This window comes from Argiope bruennichi, chromosome 6, assembly GCF_947563725.1.
Source record: "Argiope bruennichi chromosome 6, qqArgBrue1.1, whole genome shotgun sequence".
NCBI lineage: Eukaryota > Metazoa > Arthropoda > Arachnida > Araneae > Araneidae > Argiope > Argiope bruennichi.
Genome location: NC_079156.1, coordinates 78,907,864 through 78,926,576, shown reverse-complemented (window position 1 = coordinate 78,926,576; position 18,713 = coordinate 78,907,864). Strand labels below are relative to the sequence as shown.

Genomic DNA, 18,713 nt, shown 5'->3' with positions numbered 1-18,713 from the left:
AAGGTTTTGTAAATATATCTTGCTTTGATGCATTTTGCTTTTGAATGGCATTTTCTGTACGTTCTAGTTGGATTTTTTTTACTATTGACTATATTTTCTAAAGCATATAATGATTATTTTTTCCTAAAATGTTAGTACAATAAATCTAATTAAATATTTACTACACTACCTAGTATAATTAAATGTAATCGTACAGTGACTATTTTTTTCTAAACTCTTAGCTGTCCGGAAAACATGAGGAGCAGATCATTGTATCTGTTGTAGAAATACTAAAAGAAACGTCGCGTACTATATTACATATATTGGAATCTACATTTGTATGGAGTAGTTAGTAATAGTTGAGTTGATCTTAAGTGAGCATTTAAATGAATTCTCATTTTGGAGTATTCATCTCTTGTGAATTATCTGAGTAATTTGTATTGTTACGCTAATTTGTTGCTTCTGTACTGATGTTAATTGCAAATGCTGCTTTATGTGCGTTTCGTCTGTGTTTTGTTACTTGTGTTTTTGTGAATTATAAAGTGAAGCTATTCTTTTCTGAAACTGTTGAATTTTCCACTGTGCTTACGTAAACCCAAGATTTTGGATTTTTTTTATACCTTGTTTTCCAAGAATACGCTGACTCAATGTCACTGATAAATAAAAGCGTTCCAATCACGAGTTTACTCAGGTCGGTCAACCACAATATTTGAGCATGACGACACGAGTTAATCATGACCTGTCAACAAAGTGTTAATTCCAAAACTTCCCGGATATTCAGTTTTGTTAAAAGTAAAGATTTTTTTCTCATTGTTTTAAGTCACAAGTGAAAAATTAAACTTGTCGCAATAAAAAATCTGTCATTAGAAAGCATATCAAAAAGCAAATATATATTTCCACATTATGAGTCTAAAACTGAAACAAGGAATATTTCACTTCACAAAATTTATCAAATGAAATAAAATTATCTTTATTCATTGATCTTGAATTAAAGAATGTGAATTAAAATGTAAATAAGAATTTACTTTGAAGCTATTGAGTCAAAGAAGGCAAATTTTACTATCAAGAACTTGAACGATAAAAATTGTGTAAACAACTGATGAAATAAGGAACATCAACTTTTTTTATTATCTAACTAGATTAACTTTTATTTTCAATTTCAGAAATTCTAATTAAAAATTTGAAAGCTTCGTTCTGTAATATACATTTTTACCTTCTAAAGTATGTTTATTCTATTTTGCGTAACTCTTTATCCAATTTTTTTTTTTTTTTCATACACCCGACAACAAGTAGATAGACACACTTTCGCCTTTATTATTAACTAGTCTCCTCGGGCGACAATTTGGGTTCACTTGGAATACTGGTTAGATTTAATTTCAGATGAATCGCTTAATTTCATGACTGTGATTCCGTTAAATTGTCTGAAATTAAAGCTGGTATTATTTTAATTGTCTTACTTAAGTTCTGTTTATTGTGTACATAATGAAGTTCTAACGAACGTTCTAATGACGATCAATCTCATGAATCATTAACAAACTTCTGGTTCATCTGACTTTCGCGACATTGTTACTTCACTTTTTTAATTGTCTTGTACGCTACACAGATATTAAACAAAATATGTCCTATGGTTTTAACAGTGGTAAAAAATCATGAGATTAAATAGTTGATGAAAAATTAAAAAGGTTTTAGTTTCAGGGTAACAATGTAATCTATTGTTAGAAATCAGGCAAAAAAAAAAAATAGTTTAAAAAAATTGCCAAAAATTAAGGAAATTTTTCACTGTTAAATTGGTATAATTTAAAAGACATCTTTGTTATATTAAAAATAATTTTTTGCTCAATTATATTTTTATGAACAAACACCAAAATAAAGCATCATTTTTAGATAAGTAAAATTTAAAAAAAATCGCTCTGAAGCGTACATCCCAATTTCCAGGATATATATGCACCATATTCGGTAGCTGTAGGTCAAACAGTCTGGGTTGTAGAGCAAACCCACACATATACATTCAACTTTATAAGTTGTAGAGACAGAGTTGGTTTGATTAGACTTGAGAACACGATACCGCCATCAGTTTTTTTTTCTAATGTTTACTTGCCAAGTCTGCTACTAGATTTAAGACATTTGTATTAATTTAATATTTATAAATGGAAAATAAAGTAAATATTGCATAAAATTTAGTAAATTGAATTTCCGTTTTTTTTTCCTTCTAATTTTTTTAAGATATGAACTGTTAAAAAAATAAGTTCCGGAAAATCCTCTGACTTCCACAACCGAAACAGAGTTATACAAAGTTATACAAAGATGTTACTTACCACCTGCAATTTGAAGCCGGTAAAAACCTTGACTGCTGGATTAAACAGTATTTATATTCAAATTCTTATCGGCTGTGCTGTCAACTTTGGATATTCGATAAAAATGAATGGTAGCTATCTCATTTTATTTTCTATTTAGTTTTTATTTTGGTAACACTTGAAAATGTATTCTTGATGCTTTATCTAACTGTAACACTTTGATAACTTCTTTTTGTTTTTTGGAAATGGTTATCTTGGAAAATGAAAAGCAAAAAGAATGTAGAATAATTCGGCTATTTGTTTTATTAAAAAACAAAATTTTGCAGGTTCTTTATGACACGGAATTCTCGATAATCTTTCCTTTAACTTGAAGACACTGCCTTTCAAATGTATTTACATTTTATTACCACAAAGAATACTACAACTGCTTGCCTGTAGAATAATAGATAACTATTTTTATTACATTAATAGATAAGTATTTTTATAGTTTTACATGTCTCTTTAATGTATAAGTCATGCAGGTCTCAAATTTTTATTATCATTAGAATTTTGAAATCGGGTGTAGTACTTTCTCTATGCGTAATAGACATATTTCGAATATGAACGTTTTTTTTAAGTAAAAAAATATTATAAATATATATTATTTAACTAAAAGTCGCAACTAAAAAATTATTTAAATCTAGAAATACATAAAAATTGCATTATAATTTATCATAAAGTACTTGAAATTAAAGCAAATTCGATATCTCATTCTTTGAAAGAACTCTTTTAAAAAACACATTGAAAATTCATATAACTATTTCTTATTAGCTACATTTTATAAAAAGTTTTTAGTTTTATTAAAAGCTCAAGAATTTTTATATATTTAAAATAATTAGGAAAACCCCAATAATTAGTCCCCGAACTTAAACTACAAACCAGTTTTGCCAATTTTTATTTCATATGAAAATGTACGCCTCTCAGATACGTCGTCATTGCTCGCCTGTCGCCCAACAACTCTCATTTCCAAGAAAGATTTCAAAGAACTCATTTCTCTGTACGTTTCGTACAGAGAAAAATCTGAACACAGTCCCTCGGCTAAGACCGTTGAATCAATTTTGTCAATTTATATTTCATATAAAACTTCAGAATCTCTGGATGTATTATCAGTGGTCATCTACTCTCTTCTCCAATTTCAAGAGATATCGAGAAATAAGATTTGGGCTGAATTTCCAACAGCTCGAACGAATACTTTTTTTTTTTGTCTATTAATTTCATTACTTTGTAAACGTAGCTAAGCAGTCAGAATGCTCCATTTTTATTTTACAAATATAATTTAAAATAAAACTAGTTTTTGTTGTGATAATATGTAGTTCATCAATATGCAATTGGTTGGCATTACTAAATTAATACTATTAATGTAATGAAGGAATAGATGGTCGTCAAATGTGTTAATTTTCTTTTATAAGTAGCAATGAAAAGTAACTAATAAACCCTTGCAGGAAAATGATCGAGATTCAATGTCCAAAATTTCTAAAACAGTTAAATTTGCACAATGACAGAGTTAAGAAGTACAGAAGAGTGGAATCGACCGTTATAATTTGCGATTAACTTGTAATTTCAACTAATAATAAAAGCGAATGTGTGCATCTTTATATGTGTGCTCTCTATAAGACAGATTGCAGAAGATATATAAATCAAATATGATAACAACATACTTTGGAAGTGAAGTATCTGCACGTCAATATATATATATTAATTTTAATCGATCAAGTTTCTGTAAAAGTTTTGAGTTTGAATTTGTATTTTTATTTTTTCTGCTATAACTACTAAATATATTATAGCACAAAAATAAATTTTATATCATCATAATAATCAAAAAATTATGTTTATTAAGCCAATTTATTTTTCTTGCTACTTATTCTGAAATTTTAACAAAATTTTTAACAATATTTTTGAATAACTTTTTCAATAATACAATAATTCTTTAAATTGTTGTAATAGAAATTAAATCGATTTCACTGTTTCATCAAATCTTTGAGCGGTAGGTGAATTTTTACTTCGTGGTAAAAAAATATATATATAAAAATTGTCTTGAGATTTTAATTATCTTATTTAAAATATTGTATTTTTTAATAGTACTAATTTCTGATATTTTGTGCCCCAGTGAGTTGTTAATTTATAAATAGTATCAATTGTTAAATGATTAACCCTTAACTGATTTCAAAATTTTATAAGGATTATAGCGTACTATGCATTGAAAAAGAAATTTTACCTATAAAAACATCATAGAATAATAAATGACTGCGTCAATGAAAGCTGAGCAAAATTTAAACTTGCAATTAAATTACAAAATATGTATAACTTACCAAAATATTTCAATTGGAATAAATCGCCGAGCCCTTTCTACGAAGAACTGCAGCATTAACTATAAAAAGACCTGCTATTTTTTTATTTTTACTGTTACATGTTGAATCATTTGTCAAGGCTAACTGAGCTAGCCATTGATAATGAATCGCACAATTCTATGAAATGAATGCGATAACAAAAAAAGTAAAATGCGAGGGAAAGTAGGAATTTACATCTGTAACGCATGTCACTTTCCGATGAAATGCAGATCATAACAATGGTCTTCCTCATTGCGTATGCATATGGCATTTAGCTACTTTTCAACAGCTGCTTCATTTTGCACACATCGGAATGAATATTTTTGACTTTGAAAAGAAAAAATCTATTTTTTATATGACATAATATCAATATACCGCTTTTTGATATCGGATTGACATTTTACCCTTCACCTAAATATTACTAAATCTGGAATGGACATGGGCTCTATTGGAATGAAAGAATTTTATGGGAATTCAAACTTAAATGTTAAAAACTATTGTCCTAGATGATTATGCTCAAACTGATATTAAATTTATTTAACTTCAGTCACAAATTTGTTAAAATATCAATTTGCAATTCGATAATAGTTTTACCAGATGCTTAACATTTTTACAAATTAACAAAAATTTATTACAACTAAAAATCTTACAAAATCTTTTATTTCCATTGTTTCGTTTCAGAATGGCTGGTCTTGTAAAATATTATGTTCAAAAAAATTCTGTAACTCATTTTACTGTGTAAAAATGAATAGTGATTGAATCTTTTAATTCGATGTCTTCTTTGAAGCAATTTTCTTGTGCAGGTATGCATTTTTATTTTCTCTTATACGAAGAGCAAATATCGTAATCGTAATAAATTTTGAACTCCGAGATTTTGATGAACTTCCAAGTTTCAAACCTTCTTGAGTCCGATAAACATATTTTTAAAATTATGTCTGTCTGTCAGTCTGTGAACACGATAATACAAAAACGCTTTGAACTATGTTATAATTTGGAAACTAACCTTTACACTAAATTTGCAGATTTCTATCAAATTGTGAACGAAATCCATTAGTCTATTTTGTTTGGTTATCTTAATACAAGCTAATACTATAATTATAAAATGAATAGATATAGATAGAATTTGATTCACAGATTTAATATCTAATGTGCAGATATGCATCAAATTTGGAGATAAATCCATCAAGAAGTTGACCATTTATCGGTCTATACTTTTACAATTGTGTAACCTTCATACTCTGAAACGTAATGATTTAAATGTATGAAATTTGGTTTGTGATTTTGTCCTACAATTGTAGATTTGTTTTGATCTAATCATAGCTTTAATCGGTCCGAAAAAAGGTGGAACAAGATCAGGATAATAAGATGGCAAAGAAAGTATCGGAATGTGATGTTTTGACAGGTAATTTGAAACTAAGGAAATACATGAGTCAGAACCTTATCGTTATGGAGCGCTCATGATTTTTCTTTCTAAATATCTGCTTTCAACGGGATCATGTAGATATTTAAAGACTTCATTAATGATTATATGATCATGCTAAAAGAATACATTGCATTCAATTTCCCAGTCAAAGAGAGCTCGACATCTTTTCCCTGCAATGAGACATTTTGTACAAATGAAATCATGAGCTGTGAGCATGCGCTATATATACGTATATTTCAACTAGAAGAAATTTTGTTAGACTAGTCGGTACCATCGCATCTTTTACTTTTTCTGCAGAAAATATAATTCATTTATATTTGGAAAGTATTTATAATGATCTGAACATAAATAGTAAGGATATCTATTTCGGAAGGCATATGAGCTAAACATGTTACTTTTTTGTCATATCAATGCACAATTTAAGATTCTTTTTCTTCCTTGTCATTATCAATATTCCATTTTTGATAGAGAATCATACTCAGCATATTTAATCAGTTATTCATCATAGTGCATTAAAAAAGTAATGCGAGTTTGAAACCAATCCACAGTCAATCTTGACAAGTATGGGTTCCAATTATAAACAATTTCGATCAATTATTTTTATTTAGAGTTTTTAAAAAAGATTTAGAATTAAGGAAAAGCAAGTGAGAGTATTTTCTTTTTTCAAAATTGAGATAGGAAGTATTCTTCTATGTCTCAAATACTGAACTGTGACTTGTGCTTCTTAGTGAAGAATATCTCTAGAATTTCATATAATAAGGAAACCTATGTACGCATTTGAATCTGTTCTTTTTCTTTTGATTCGAAATAATATTTAATATAGATTCACAAATTAATATAGATTCATTCTTTATAAAAAAAAAACTAAATGTTGAATTTCACTTATCTAGCTTGCGGTGCTTCTAAACTATAATGCTATAATTAAGCTAAACTACAATTCAAGTAAATATACGACTTTATTGTCTGTTTTCAGATGCTAAAAGCCTTTGCACTTTTGCGTATGAGACAGTTTGTTTTGATTTCAACAAAATAAAGTTAAGATTATAGATGGAGGAAGGTATGTTTATTTTTTATGGAACAATATACAGAATTCTAAACAATTTCGAATTAAAACAAAATTTGCAATGCACAACTCAATTCTTGCGTGAACTTTTTGTAATTTATCATTAAATCCTCTTTTGCTTTCAATTTTTTTTTCCTCTTGCATCGCGAATATTTCATAAACACATGACGACATAGATACTACATATATCAGTATTAAATACATAAAGATAACAATAAAAGATTTGTTTTTGTTCGTTTAAAACCAGACAGTCACCAATTCCACACTCACTCCTTTACGGTTTTATCCAGACTGATTGAAATCCCCCCCCCCTCCTCCCATGGAATAGAATAGCAAAAAAGAAAAAGCTCCAAGAAAGAAAAGAAAAAAAAAACACTCAGAAAAATGCTTTTCTAACTTACTGCGCATCTTTCTTCCGCGGAGTAAAATCCTTCTAAAGTGATAAGTGCATTAGTTTGAAATGCACAGCATAAATAGTCATCTTTTCATTGATTAGGTTCAAAATTAGATACGTATCTAAAATTACGATAATAAAACCCTAGTTAAATTGAATCGATATATCTCGTTGAGTTGTTGCTGCTTCGTGTACAGGAAGGAATAAAGCATGATTTGTCACAGATGGATTTCGTCCAAAATTTGACAGAAATCTACAATTTTAGAATTGATAAAACATACATAATTTCATTCTATTAGCTCTTTGAATTTTTAAATCACGGCATTCACAAGCAGACGAACCGACACAATTCCAAATTTTGTCTTTTTCAGATTCATGAAGGAATAGATTATGAAGATTCATCGAAATCTTTTAAGCGACTTTTTCATAAATTATAATTTTTTCTCCTTTATTTCTTTTATATGTGAGAAAGTCTATAAAAAGTAATTCCTTCAAGTCTGTAAATATTAATGACGTTCAAATGTCCAAACCCCACTTGCACCTCTCCAGTTACACCACTGAACTGGGTGAAGCATAAGACTGGATTCTAGCGTGGATCGCTTTAGACATGAGACCGATCTGGTAGTCACTCGACTAAAGGGCGGCTGTAATCAGAAGTCCACCAATTTCAGACTTAATTTTGAGTTTCCAGAAAAAAAGAAAAAAAAAGATAGCATTTCACGATAATAAAAAAAATGTTCGAGTTACGATGTAAATTTGAAATTTAGAGCAATTTTTGATACTAAATACATAATTTGTAATAATGAAAAGAATTATAACAAATACTGTAACCATTTAATGATTAATAACTCATGTTTTCTTGAGTTTCAGTTGTCTTAAATTAATTTTCATTATAGTTACAGGCTAATAGATTTCTTCCATTTTCGCATTTTTTTTTTTTTGATAGACGACTGAGAAAAAAAAAAGAGGGGAACAGCAAATCTTCATTCAGTATGAAAACGCTGAATTCTAGTCAACATTGATAGGTAAGGATTTTATTCTTTTCCTTTTCTGTCTTTTGATCAAATGCATATTTCGTACACTTGTAGTTTTTGAATAGTTATATCCTTCTGACAAAGTTTATTTATAATGGTTAATTTTCTGTCATAATGAATTTGCTTTATTTAATATCTTCGCTTTACAATGATGTGACTGCTTCGCTTATTGTTTAACAGAATGTCCCATAGTCAAATTTGTGGCTAAGGCAAATTGCTTTAAAACCAATAACGACATAAATATCCTTACAGTTTCAGATATCCTCTATGTTCTTATATGGATTAAATAACAATAAATTCTCAAATGGTATCTAATAAAGAAGTTTAGTAAACTCGTAGCTTGAAATGTTATATATATTTATAGTTTATTTAATACAGATTATTTATCCGTCTTTTATTCGCTTTTCTTTCATACGTGACAAACTACAAAAATATGTATACTATCATTAAAAAGCTTATGTAAGAAAAACTATTTTTAATTCTTTTAGTTCGTGAATAACTTAATAATAATTGCATAATTACTTGCGAATCAAAAATATTTAAACCTCAATTTTTCAGTATTTAGAATTCTAGTAAAAATTGAACGGTATTATCATCATATTTTTATTAACCTATTGCAATTCAAGTATGATCTTATTTCTTAATAAGAAGCAGCTTCGTTTAAATTTGACAAGGATTTTTCTTATTTTATATTTTAAAGATATATATTCACATACATTCTCAATTTAAATAAATATGGATTATAGTATATAGAGTAATACTCGTGTAACCTAGCCGATGCATCCGAATAAGAAAATCCTGTCAATGCCTGAATCTTTTAATAATATCAAATTTTTCTTGACGAAACGAAAGTTTGTCAAGTTTCTTTATTAAACATTATATATAGGAAAGAAATCCTGCATTTTTTTTAAAGAAATAATTATATAACGAAATGCTGACATTGCTAAATACTAGAGTTCCAGTATAGAAAATGACTGCAAAAGATCTCGAGGTTGGTTCTCTCTTCTCAATTCCGACAATTCCGTTTATGAATTTTATACTTCTATTGTGTGATACAACTTTTTGGTTAACTTTTTATAGATGAGAAAGCCTTATATTTTATATAGAGGGAAAGGCACTTCTTCCATTATTGCTTTTTATCCAAAATTTTACATAAAACAAATTTTTAATTTCATGCCAAATTTTATTCATCCAATGCATTGAATTTTTAAATTTCCGTGTTCGCATGCTTTTGGAGACAGTCGATGTTATAAGTGATACGAGAAACTAAACATAAATTGATGCATTAATAATATATGTCAAATAATGCAACTAATAAGTTCGTAATAGAATGAACTACAATGAAAAAGTTCGTTAAGAACAAATTAAAAAACAACACTAATTGCAAAAAAAAGGAAAAAAAAAAGGCGATTAATTTCAAAATAAAGAGGAACACAGATTCGATCCTCTAATAACAATACCGCTTTCGTTCTTCGTTCCAATTCTGATTCTGGCGGAGCATAGCACGCACAGTTGCAAAATAATATAATCCTAATTTACGAACTCATTAAACTTGGTGATAAAGTAAACATTTGTGAAGGGCAGAAATATAGATTGCTATTTTATTGTAATTGATTTTATATAAATACTATGCAGATTTACAATTTTGAGTTAAAGGCCATAAGCAGAATTTCATCTAACAAGCTCATTTCGCTCATGTATATATAGAATGCCTATCCACTGATAAATTTAGCCCAAAATTAAAATTTTGATAGGATGACAGTAAACAAAGTTTTATTTCACCAGCTTATCATTTTTTTAAACTGTCGTGTGTACTTACTCAGGCCGAAGAACAGATGATTTTCTCATCGACGAATTTCAAAAATTTTGCACATGCTTAAAATTTTTTAATGAAAATCACATATAATATTCCAATTTTGCTTGCTCCGTTTTTATATTGTCAGATCCCCGTGCATACAAACAAAGTGACAACAAAAGTGAAGAAACGGTAATATAAAATGCGCTGGTTATTCTAATGGAATATACCTGCAAAATTTTAGTAAAAATTTTATAGCATTCTATAATTTTGGCTGTTTTAAGTATAACCAATTAGACGTAATATTTTTTATGAGAAAAGTTTCATCAATTTAATACATCAATATATTTAAAATAACGAGGATTGTGTCTAGTTTGTTTTTCCCTTCATAGAGAAGGTACTTTGTGCGCATCTTTTTTCTTTCGAAAAATAGGCGATGGTTGTCAGCAGGGAACCAATGATCACCTATCTGTGTGTCATTAACTTTTGTATGAAACAAAAATTGGCTGAAACGGTATTGTGGTTACAGCTGGTGGACTGACTTGGACTTGACTGATTATTTTAAATATATAGATGGCGAACTAACTGCTGATTGTTGAAAGCTGGTAGTTATATTTTAATGTAGAATTTTTCTTTTAATAAACCATTTTATTGTATTTTTTATCCATTTCTGTTGATGAATTTTAAGTATTTTATATTTGAAACTTTGAATATTTAAAAAGTTTGCATTAAGTTTGCAACAGTTTGCATTGCTATTTTCAAAAACTGTGGATTTCTCCCAGCTATTAAGAAAATTTTTTCTGTATAATTAGGTAAAGATGAAAAAAAAAATTAGCAATGCATATTTTAAAAAAATTTAACAACTCTTTTGGTAACTTTTTACTAAATGTAAATAATATTCCATATTTGTCTGAATTCCTTTATTTTATTGTGATGAGTTTATGAGGAAAAAAATCGACTTTAGTATCATTCAAGTTTATATTCAGCAGTTAAATGCATCTTTATACATAGCATGTTTTTATATATCAATGTAAAATACAACTTCTATGAAACAAAAAAAAATTATTCATAAACGTTTTATTCAAATAGATAATTTGATCTCAATTAAGGATCAAAACGTTAAACTTTCTCAAATCTCAAAAAAAAAAAAAAAATCCTAAGTAGCTTTGTCAATTAAGGGCAGTGTCAAATAATAATAATGATGATGTTATTACTGCTAATTGTAAAGAAACGAACCTTTCAGATTAGCGATGTCCACTGTAACGAATAGTAAGAAATTCCTCTTCTTTAGAAACGGCATTTTTCTGAATTAAAATAGATTATTATGATAAGAGTAGTAATACCACCGGGGGTACTGGATCAGGGGTGATCGTTCTCTGATTCAGGTCTAAATTGCGATCTGTGGATGAGTGAATGAAGTTCGCCCCGTAAAAAGGGTTGTGACGTGTGTGTAGCTAAGTCGTTCTCTTGGCCCTAGATGACGCCCCCCCACAGGCTTAAAATCGATGTCTTCGTAACAGCGGGCTTGTCCAATGGCAAGTGCCATAAAAAACAACAACACGATAAGAGTATTTACGAACAATCAACATAGTAGATTAATCTTCAACTTTCATTACGATACAGGTTATTCTCAAGGGAAACATGTAGGAATGGTCTCCTAGATACTTTCTCGTAAACTCTCTAATAAAGGTCCCCCCCCCTGCATAAAATTATCAACTTTGCGTAAGGACGTGATCGCCATAAATGTCCACTTTTTTATTTTAAGAGTTCCGTGCATGAGAGTTGCGTGCTTCGCAATGTTGTAAAAATGGTATATGTGCATTGTTAATACTTACTGAACAATTTGTGAACAATAGTTACAAAAAAACATATTAGCGAGCGACTTTTTTTTTGTGATTGCCCGCTCCGATGTTGCGTTTTAGATGAAATTTTAAGGACCCATTGAGATCAAAATTTAACACAGAACTACAATTGTAGTCACGAGACTACAAACCAAATTTCAATTATTTATTTAATTATTGTTATTTTGAATTACCATATTTATATGCATGTGGGAATATAGATGGATATATGGCCATTCCCTTGACAGATTCCTCGCCTGAAGTTGACCCTTAAATGCTACTATCCTACACTTTAGATGTTAAAGCTATTTACCAATTTTTATCCATTGAGCCCTTTTTGTTTTTTAATTAATATGTTAACTTGTATCCGGACAGTTCTACAGACAGACTTTTTCTGAGTGGATCTCATTCAGAATTCGATAAAAATCTATAAATTTGGTATAAAGCCCAAATTCCATCAGTCTAGCTCAAAGCGTTATTGAGATATAAACCGTTATTGTTCATAGACATATTTTTAAAAATGTATATTTCGCATTCAGGGTGGGGTGAAACAATTCAGGGCTCAAAAACGTGGAGATTCGTTAAAATTTCGTGTTCAAATTTTTCAACAATCGTTTTCGTTTCGTGTATTTCGTATACGAGGAAGTAAAAAGCTTAAAATTTAAAATAGCAAATGCAAAATTATCAAACAATGTAGCTTTGTTATTATTAGAAATAATTTGCAATAGCCTTCATTCCCTTTGGTCCTTTATGATAGTTTGTTTCTTATCAATCAACTAAACAAAACAAGAAATTATATTTTATGCAATTTCTTTTTATAACAATAAATAGTTGTTAATTTCTTTTTTTTTCTGACATCTTAATTTTCAAAATGAAAAATGTACCAATTCAGATTATACTCTATCGAATAAAAATATTTTTTTAAAGATTTTGTTACATAGAGAAAACTTCTAACATTATTGCTAAATGAATATTAAATTTCATTAATCGTTCAGATAATACATGTCCTTGAAATGTGAGAATGATCTTTGATCGGCGAAAAAAGAGGCTTAGAAATATGATTATGATTTTGAAGATCCGGTTGTTAACAATTTTCAGCTGTTCTGATCTCATACATGTAGATAATAATATCGTATTCAGATATTTCTTCAAGTTGAATTTAAATAGTTATAAATAAAAGGAAATGAAAATTTAGAAAACGATCTGCATTTAAATAATATATCGGGACTAGTTTTTATTTTAGATTAAAAAGAAACTATTGCAATCTAACTTTTTTTTTTTTTAATTTGGAGAAACAGTTTTTCTTTTTTTAACATTCGAATGAAATTGTTATTAGCATTTAGAAATGTAACTATGATCTTTTTTGATGATTATATGAATATTAATGACAATGACTTTATAAAGGCACATACAATTAATACAATCAGAGAATGCTTTCTGCTTAAATGTGGATTGTAAAAATTTCAAATCTCTCATCGTTGCAAATATACATATTTTCAAAATTAGGACTAAAGGATACTTTTAGCTTTATGTTGATCAGTTCTTTTGTACTTAAAAGAATATATAGCCGAATTTTTAAAAAGAAATATCAGACTTAAATTTTGACTGGAATATAACTTCTCTCTAGCTTAAAGAGAAAAAAAAATTATTATTTTAAGTTCAGTTATAAGTGTTAACATTTTTTTTTTTCAAAATTGAAACATGTGTAGGTATTCTACCGCCACACACACACACACACAAAAAAAAATGGAGATTTTTCAGGAGTACTGGGTTAGCATAGATAAATTATTGCATTTTAAAATTTTATATTTTTAAACGTAATACAAATAGTGATAGAAAAAAAAAGTTCCGAATTTTGTTTTTAACATCGCTCTACAGAAGGCCTTGAGCATGATGGAAGTATGATTTTTTTTCCTAACTATAAGAGTTAAATACGAATTTTATTTTCCAACAAAATGGATCCCTTCCTGTTAAGATTTTGGTGTTCGTAACCTACCTAATTGAGGAACTTACACAACAATGAATAATACGTGCAATTATTACTGATTTTCTTTTTGTCACAGGGTCATCTAGATCCCGAATCTTATCTAATGTGATTTCTTTTTTATGGGGTTATGCATCAAAGCCCATGTTTATAATTCCAGATTGTTTCAAAAAAGTCAGTCAGTTTAAAGAACACGTCAATGTTGCTTTAAGCATCATTGAGAATACAAAACTTTAAAATGCGTAAACGAATTTGATTATAGATTAGATGTTTGTCACGATATTAAAGTTTCACACATCGAACATTTGTAAATAAAAAAAATAATGTTTTTCTGTATTTATTTTTTTCTCTGATTATATTATGTGAAATAGTTTGGAAAATATAAATTTTTAACATACAATCATTTCTTTATGCTAAACTTATATTACAAGCATGGAAAATCCATTCCTAATATAACAGAAAAAAATCAAAGATTTATAAATTAAAGGAAACTAATTCTTTATTCTTATGGTAGAAGTATCTTGCATTTATTTTATATTACAATAGTTAATGAAATGGGTGAAGATTTAGTGCTAAATTTAAAGCAGAATCCATTTTTCAAACTGTGACCAAAAATAAATGCCAAAATATTTTTGTGTGTAAATCTGGAATTTGTTTAAATGAGGATTCTGTAAAATTCTAGTTGATATGCTTCATTGTAATAAATATTTTTTTCATTTATTTTGGAAGTTTCTTAAGAATCTTTAAGAAAACTTTCAAGAAAATCGTAAGGAAATGACAATATCAATTTTCAACTCGGATAAGATTTTAATAGACTTAAATATTGAATATTTCTTAAGTATTAATGCATGCAATTGGAATTTTCAAAATATCTGTTTTTAAAACTAATTTAATTATTAATTTACTTTTGAAAAATTGCTTCATTATCAAAATATCAAGCGGAATGAATTAAAGAGAATAAAATAAGCAACAAAAACAAATCTTTATTCCATATCTAAGAAACTAGTTGAATTTAGCATCCGGGGATTTTGTCCTTCCATGTGCAAGTGCCAGTGCTTTCATCAAAGGCGGATCCTTCACCGCAGTTGTAGGTGTGTTTGGAGAAATCTCCTTGTCCCTGGTTCTGGCAATAGTAGAAGACGGAGCAGTTAGAGGGATCGCGGAAATAACCTTCCTTGGTGCACTTGAATCCTTGGCCAGGCTGTCTGGTGGTCTGAACATCTGGTGTCTTGGTGGTTTGCCTGGGATCAGGAGTTGGTCTGGCAACGTCTCCGTTCAACTTGGAAGCGATGGTAGTAAGCAGTGGGTATTTGCCTCCTCCGCAATTTCCTCGGAAATCGTCGGTTTCCAGAGACCAGATCATGCCACCACCAAGTCCTTCTCGGATCAAGTAGTCAACCTAAAGGATTGAGAATTAATGTTTGCTAGTTAAAAATCAAATACAAATTGGATTGACTAAACGATTAATTAGTTAGTACAAGCAGTGGTTATTTTTGTTTTAAGACGATAAACTGTTCGAACAACATCGAGGTTATAAAATTAAACAGTGAACTTGTTCCAATAAAGTCAATTCATTTTATTTCTCACGATTATATTAGAAATATGCATATCTAAAAAACTTAAATTGAATGACAATAAAATCGTTAATATCAAGGGAAAATGACTCGAATATCATTTTGTTGAGTTGGTATAATTCTGATTATGCTAAAATTATCTGCTAATGAAATAATGATAAAAGATATAATCTGTGATTCGTATTGAAATTTCTTCAGAAAACATGGATTTAACGAATGTGTAAGTAAATTAGCAACCATTTTTCACTTAACCAATTTTTACAGTCCTATAAGTGTCTGGATTGTCAACATTCCAATAAGCAAAAAATCATAAGTTATCCTTAAGATGTCACACAATGAAAAAATCCGCTCTCTTAAAATCGTCTATACTATCTCGCTATCTTGAAAATTAGGCTTCATCTAACTTTCAAAACTTTTAAACTCACATAACTTTAATTCGGTAGAAATGAATCACCTTTCCCGCCGTTCAATGAATAGATAAACGGATCTTTTATAATAGGGACTTCTACTTTATTTTGAAAAAAAAAAGTAGAAATCTCATATAACCTGTAAAATTCAAAACTATATTATTTATTTAAGTTTAATATGCTATATCTTACCTTGATGCCAATACTCTTAACGTTATCGTAACCAACCCACTGGTTGCCTTTGTATGCGTAGGGTGCTTCCACTTTCTCCACGAACACTTCGGTCCATCCTTTGTCTTTGCAAATCTGAAAGATAGTCGAAATACTATATCGAAATGGAATTAAATTAAAATGATGACTGGTTTTCATAATATTTCACATTACTTGAGAAACAAGCAAGATTTACCCTCACGAAACACCTTTAATATCTTAAGCGAACAATGGTATCAGTAATTGATTGATGAGGAGTGATTGGAAATCAATACATGAACCTTGAATTATGCATTTACGTTTAATGGCATTGTGAATGATATAAGAAAATATCGTTAGCGTAACTTAGCTAGAGAAACAAAGCGTTCTGTTACCATCGAGCCTGTGGATAAAATATGCGGAATGTTACAAATAGTTCGGCATTACAGAATCTTATGCAGTTATATCACAATTAAGAAATAGGAAATCGAAAAATAAAACAGAATGATAGAGTTTTCATTTTTTTGAAATTTATAAATGCTTCTTAAACGATGATTCCTTAACAGTCAAAGAAATGAGTTATATGCTATCTCTTTAAATCTTGAAGTTTTGAGGAGCAGTGAAGAGGAAAGATCTGATGCAAGGATTGTTAAATTACAGGACACAATCCCAAATAGAGAATACTATTACTAGTTCTAATAATAGAGGATACTAGTATTAATGGGGCAGCCAATGCATCTACAGCGTCTTCCACGTTGTAATTATTAGATGCTTGCTCGAATTTCCTTAAGAAAATAACGTTGAACTAACGAGTTTCATTTAAAGTCGGTAACTAAATATTGAAAATTTTATTCTTCAATGCATTATTAATATTTCTTTTTATTATTATTATTTTTTCTTTTCTTGTTTGGATATAAAATGTATGAAAGTTCTCCCCCTTTAATAGATCATTCTTTTATAGCAAAGATTTATGAAAATATTTATTGGACTGAAATTGATCTAAGAACAGAAATTTATTAAATTTATTACATGAAGCTCCTTTGATTTGTTAATTAATTAATAATTTTTAATACATAAAAATATTTCCTTGTGGCTTGAAATAAGAAATTCAAACGTGTAAGTCTTTGTTCAACCGAAAAATTTGACGAAACTTTACATTAACCTTCTTTTCAGAGTTATGTGTTATATTGCTTTCTTAAAGCAATAATAACAATACATGGATTTTAGCATGCAGCATTTGTGCCAAAATTTGAATTCTATGCCGCATTTTGGACCAACCAGGTCAATAAGAAGAAGCGTAGTTTCAAAATAGATACTCAGTTCTCGTTGTTTTACTATGAGATTAAATAAAAAATGTGCCATATTATATGAATATTCAAGAAAGTCTAAGGGTCCCGTCCTCTGATGTATTGCATTTGACATATGATAAGGAGATAAAGATAATTCTCTGAATATTTACTTCGTTGTATCCCAACATTCCGGGCTCCTTGGTGAGTGGGCCAGCGCTTCCTGGACCAGTAGTGGTTGCTCCCAATCCATTGTTAGCGGCATTGGCTAAAGTAAAAGATCTACCGTAGGTGCCCATACCCAGGATGACCTTGTTCTTGGGGGCTCCGTTCTGTACCCAGTATTTAATGGCATAGTCCTAAAATGAAGAAAAGAAGGATCAGATTTTTATGTTAAGGAAACATGAATTTCTAAAGAATAATTCATAAATTTCTTTCATTTTCTTGAGTTTTTAGCAACATCCTTCCTGCTTTTTGTGCTTTTTTCGCATTTTCTACAATTCTAAAATATTTAACAGAAGAATTAAGTGTCCTCATTTATTAGGTTATTGGCTAAACCATAACATTGGATAAGAAAGAAGATATGCCTTGTGCATATTTATAGGAGTAAATTTTAAAATATACTAAAATAAATTAATGCTGGAAATTAATTTTTTCATATACTTGAGTTGGAAAAACTCTCTGAATATAAGAAATTTCAGCATACTACCTAAGAAAACTGCAGATTCAGAGTTTTTAAAGAATATCAAAAAAATACTGCAAAAGTTTTCTTTTCTATTTCTATTTCAGATAGCATTCTTATGAAATTCAAAAATTCTTTCGTTCTTGGTTATGTATCGAATGAAATTGCTAGAAATAATTAGCGTAATAAATATTGAAAAAATTGTCGGGTTATTTTAGTTTGGAGAATAAAATAATAATCTAGAAATTTATACCTTCATTTACAAGAGATTTAGACCTCAAAAATGTAAATAGGATGCTTTCGAAAAATTATGAATGGTATTAGAGTGAACGTATAACAAACCATGTTCACAATGAATAATGCATCTTATTCTGCAAAAGAATATGATGGATTTTTGGAAAT

At 29.0% G+C, this 18,713-nt stretch overlaps 1 protein-coding gene across 1 annotated transcript in view; it reads right to left on the bottom strand.

The window, feature by feature from the left end:
* LOC129971792 (probable chitinase 10) overlaps positions 1–18,713 on the bottom strand; it is a 143,865-nt gene that overhangs the window by 20,197 nt on the left and 104,955 nt on the right. Inside the window, exons 21-25 of the mRNA XM_056085769.1 lie at positions 17,803–17,988; positions 16,347–16,460; positions 15,188–15,572; positions 3,192–3,350; positions 2,295–2,358 (exon numbers count right to left, since the gene is read on the bottom strand). Of these exons, the coding sequence (XP_055941744.1) occupies positions 2,295–2,358; positions 3,192–3,350; positions 15,188–15,572; positions 16,347–16,460; positions 17,803–17,988 (908 nt within the window). The remainder of the gene's footprint in view (positions 1–2,294; positions 2,359–3,191; positions 3,351–15,187; positions 15,573–16,346; positions 16,461–17,802; positions 17,989–18,713) is intronic.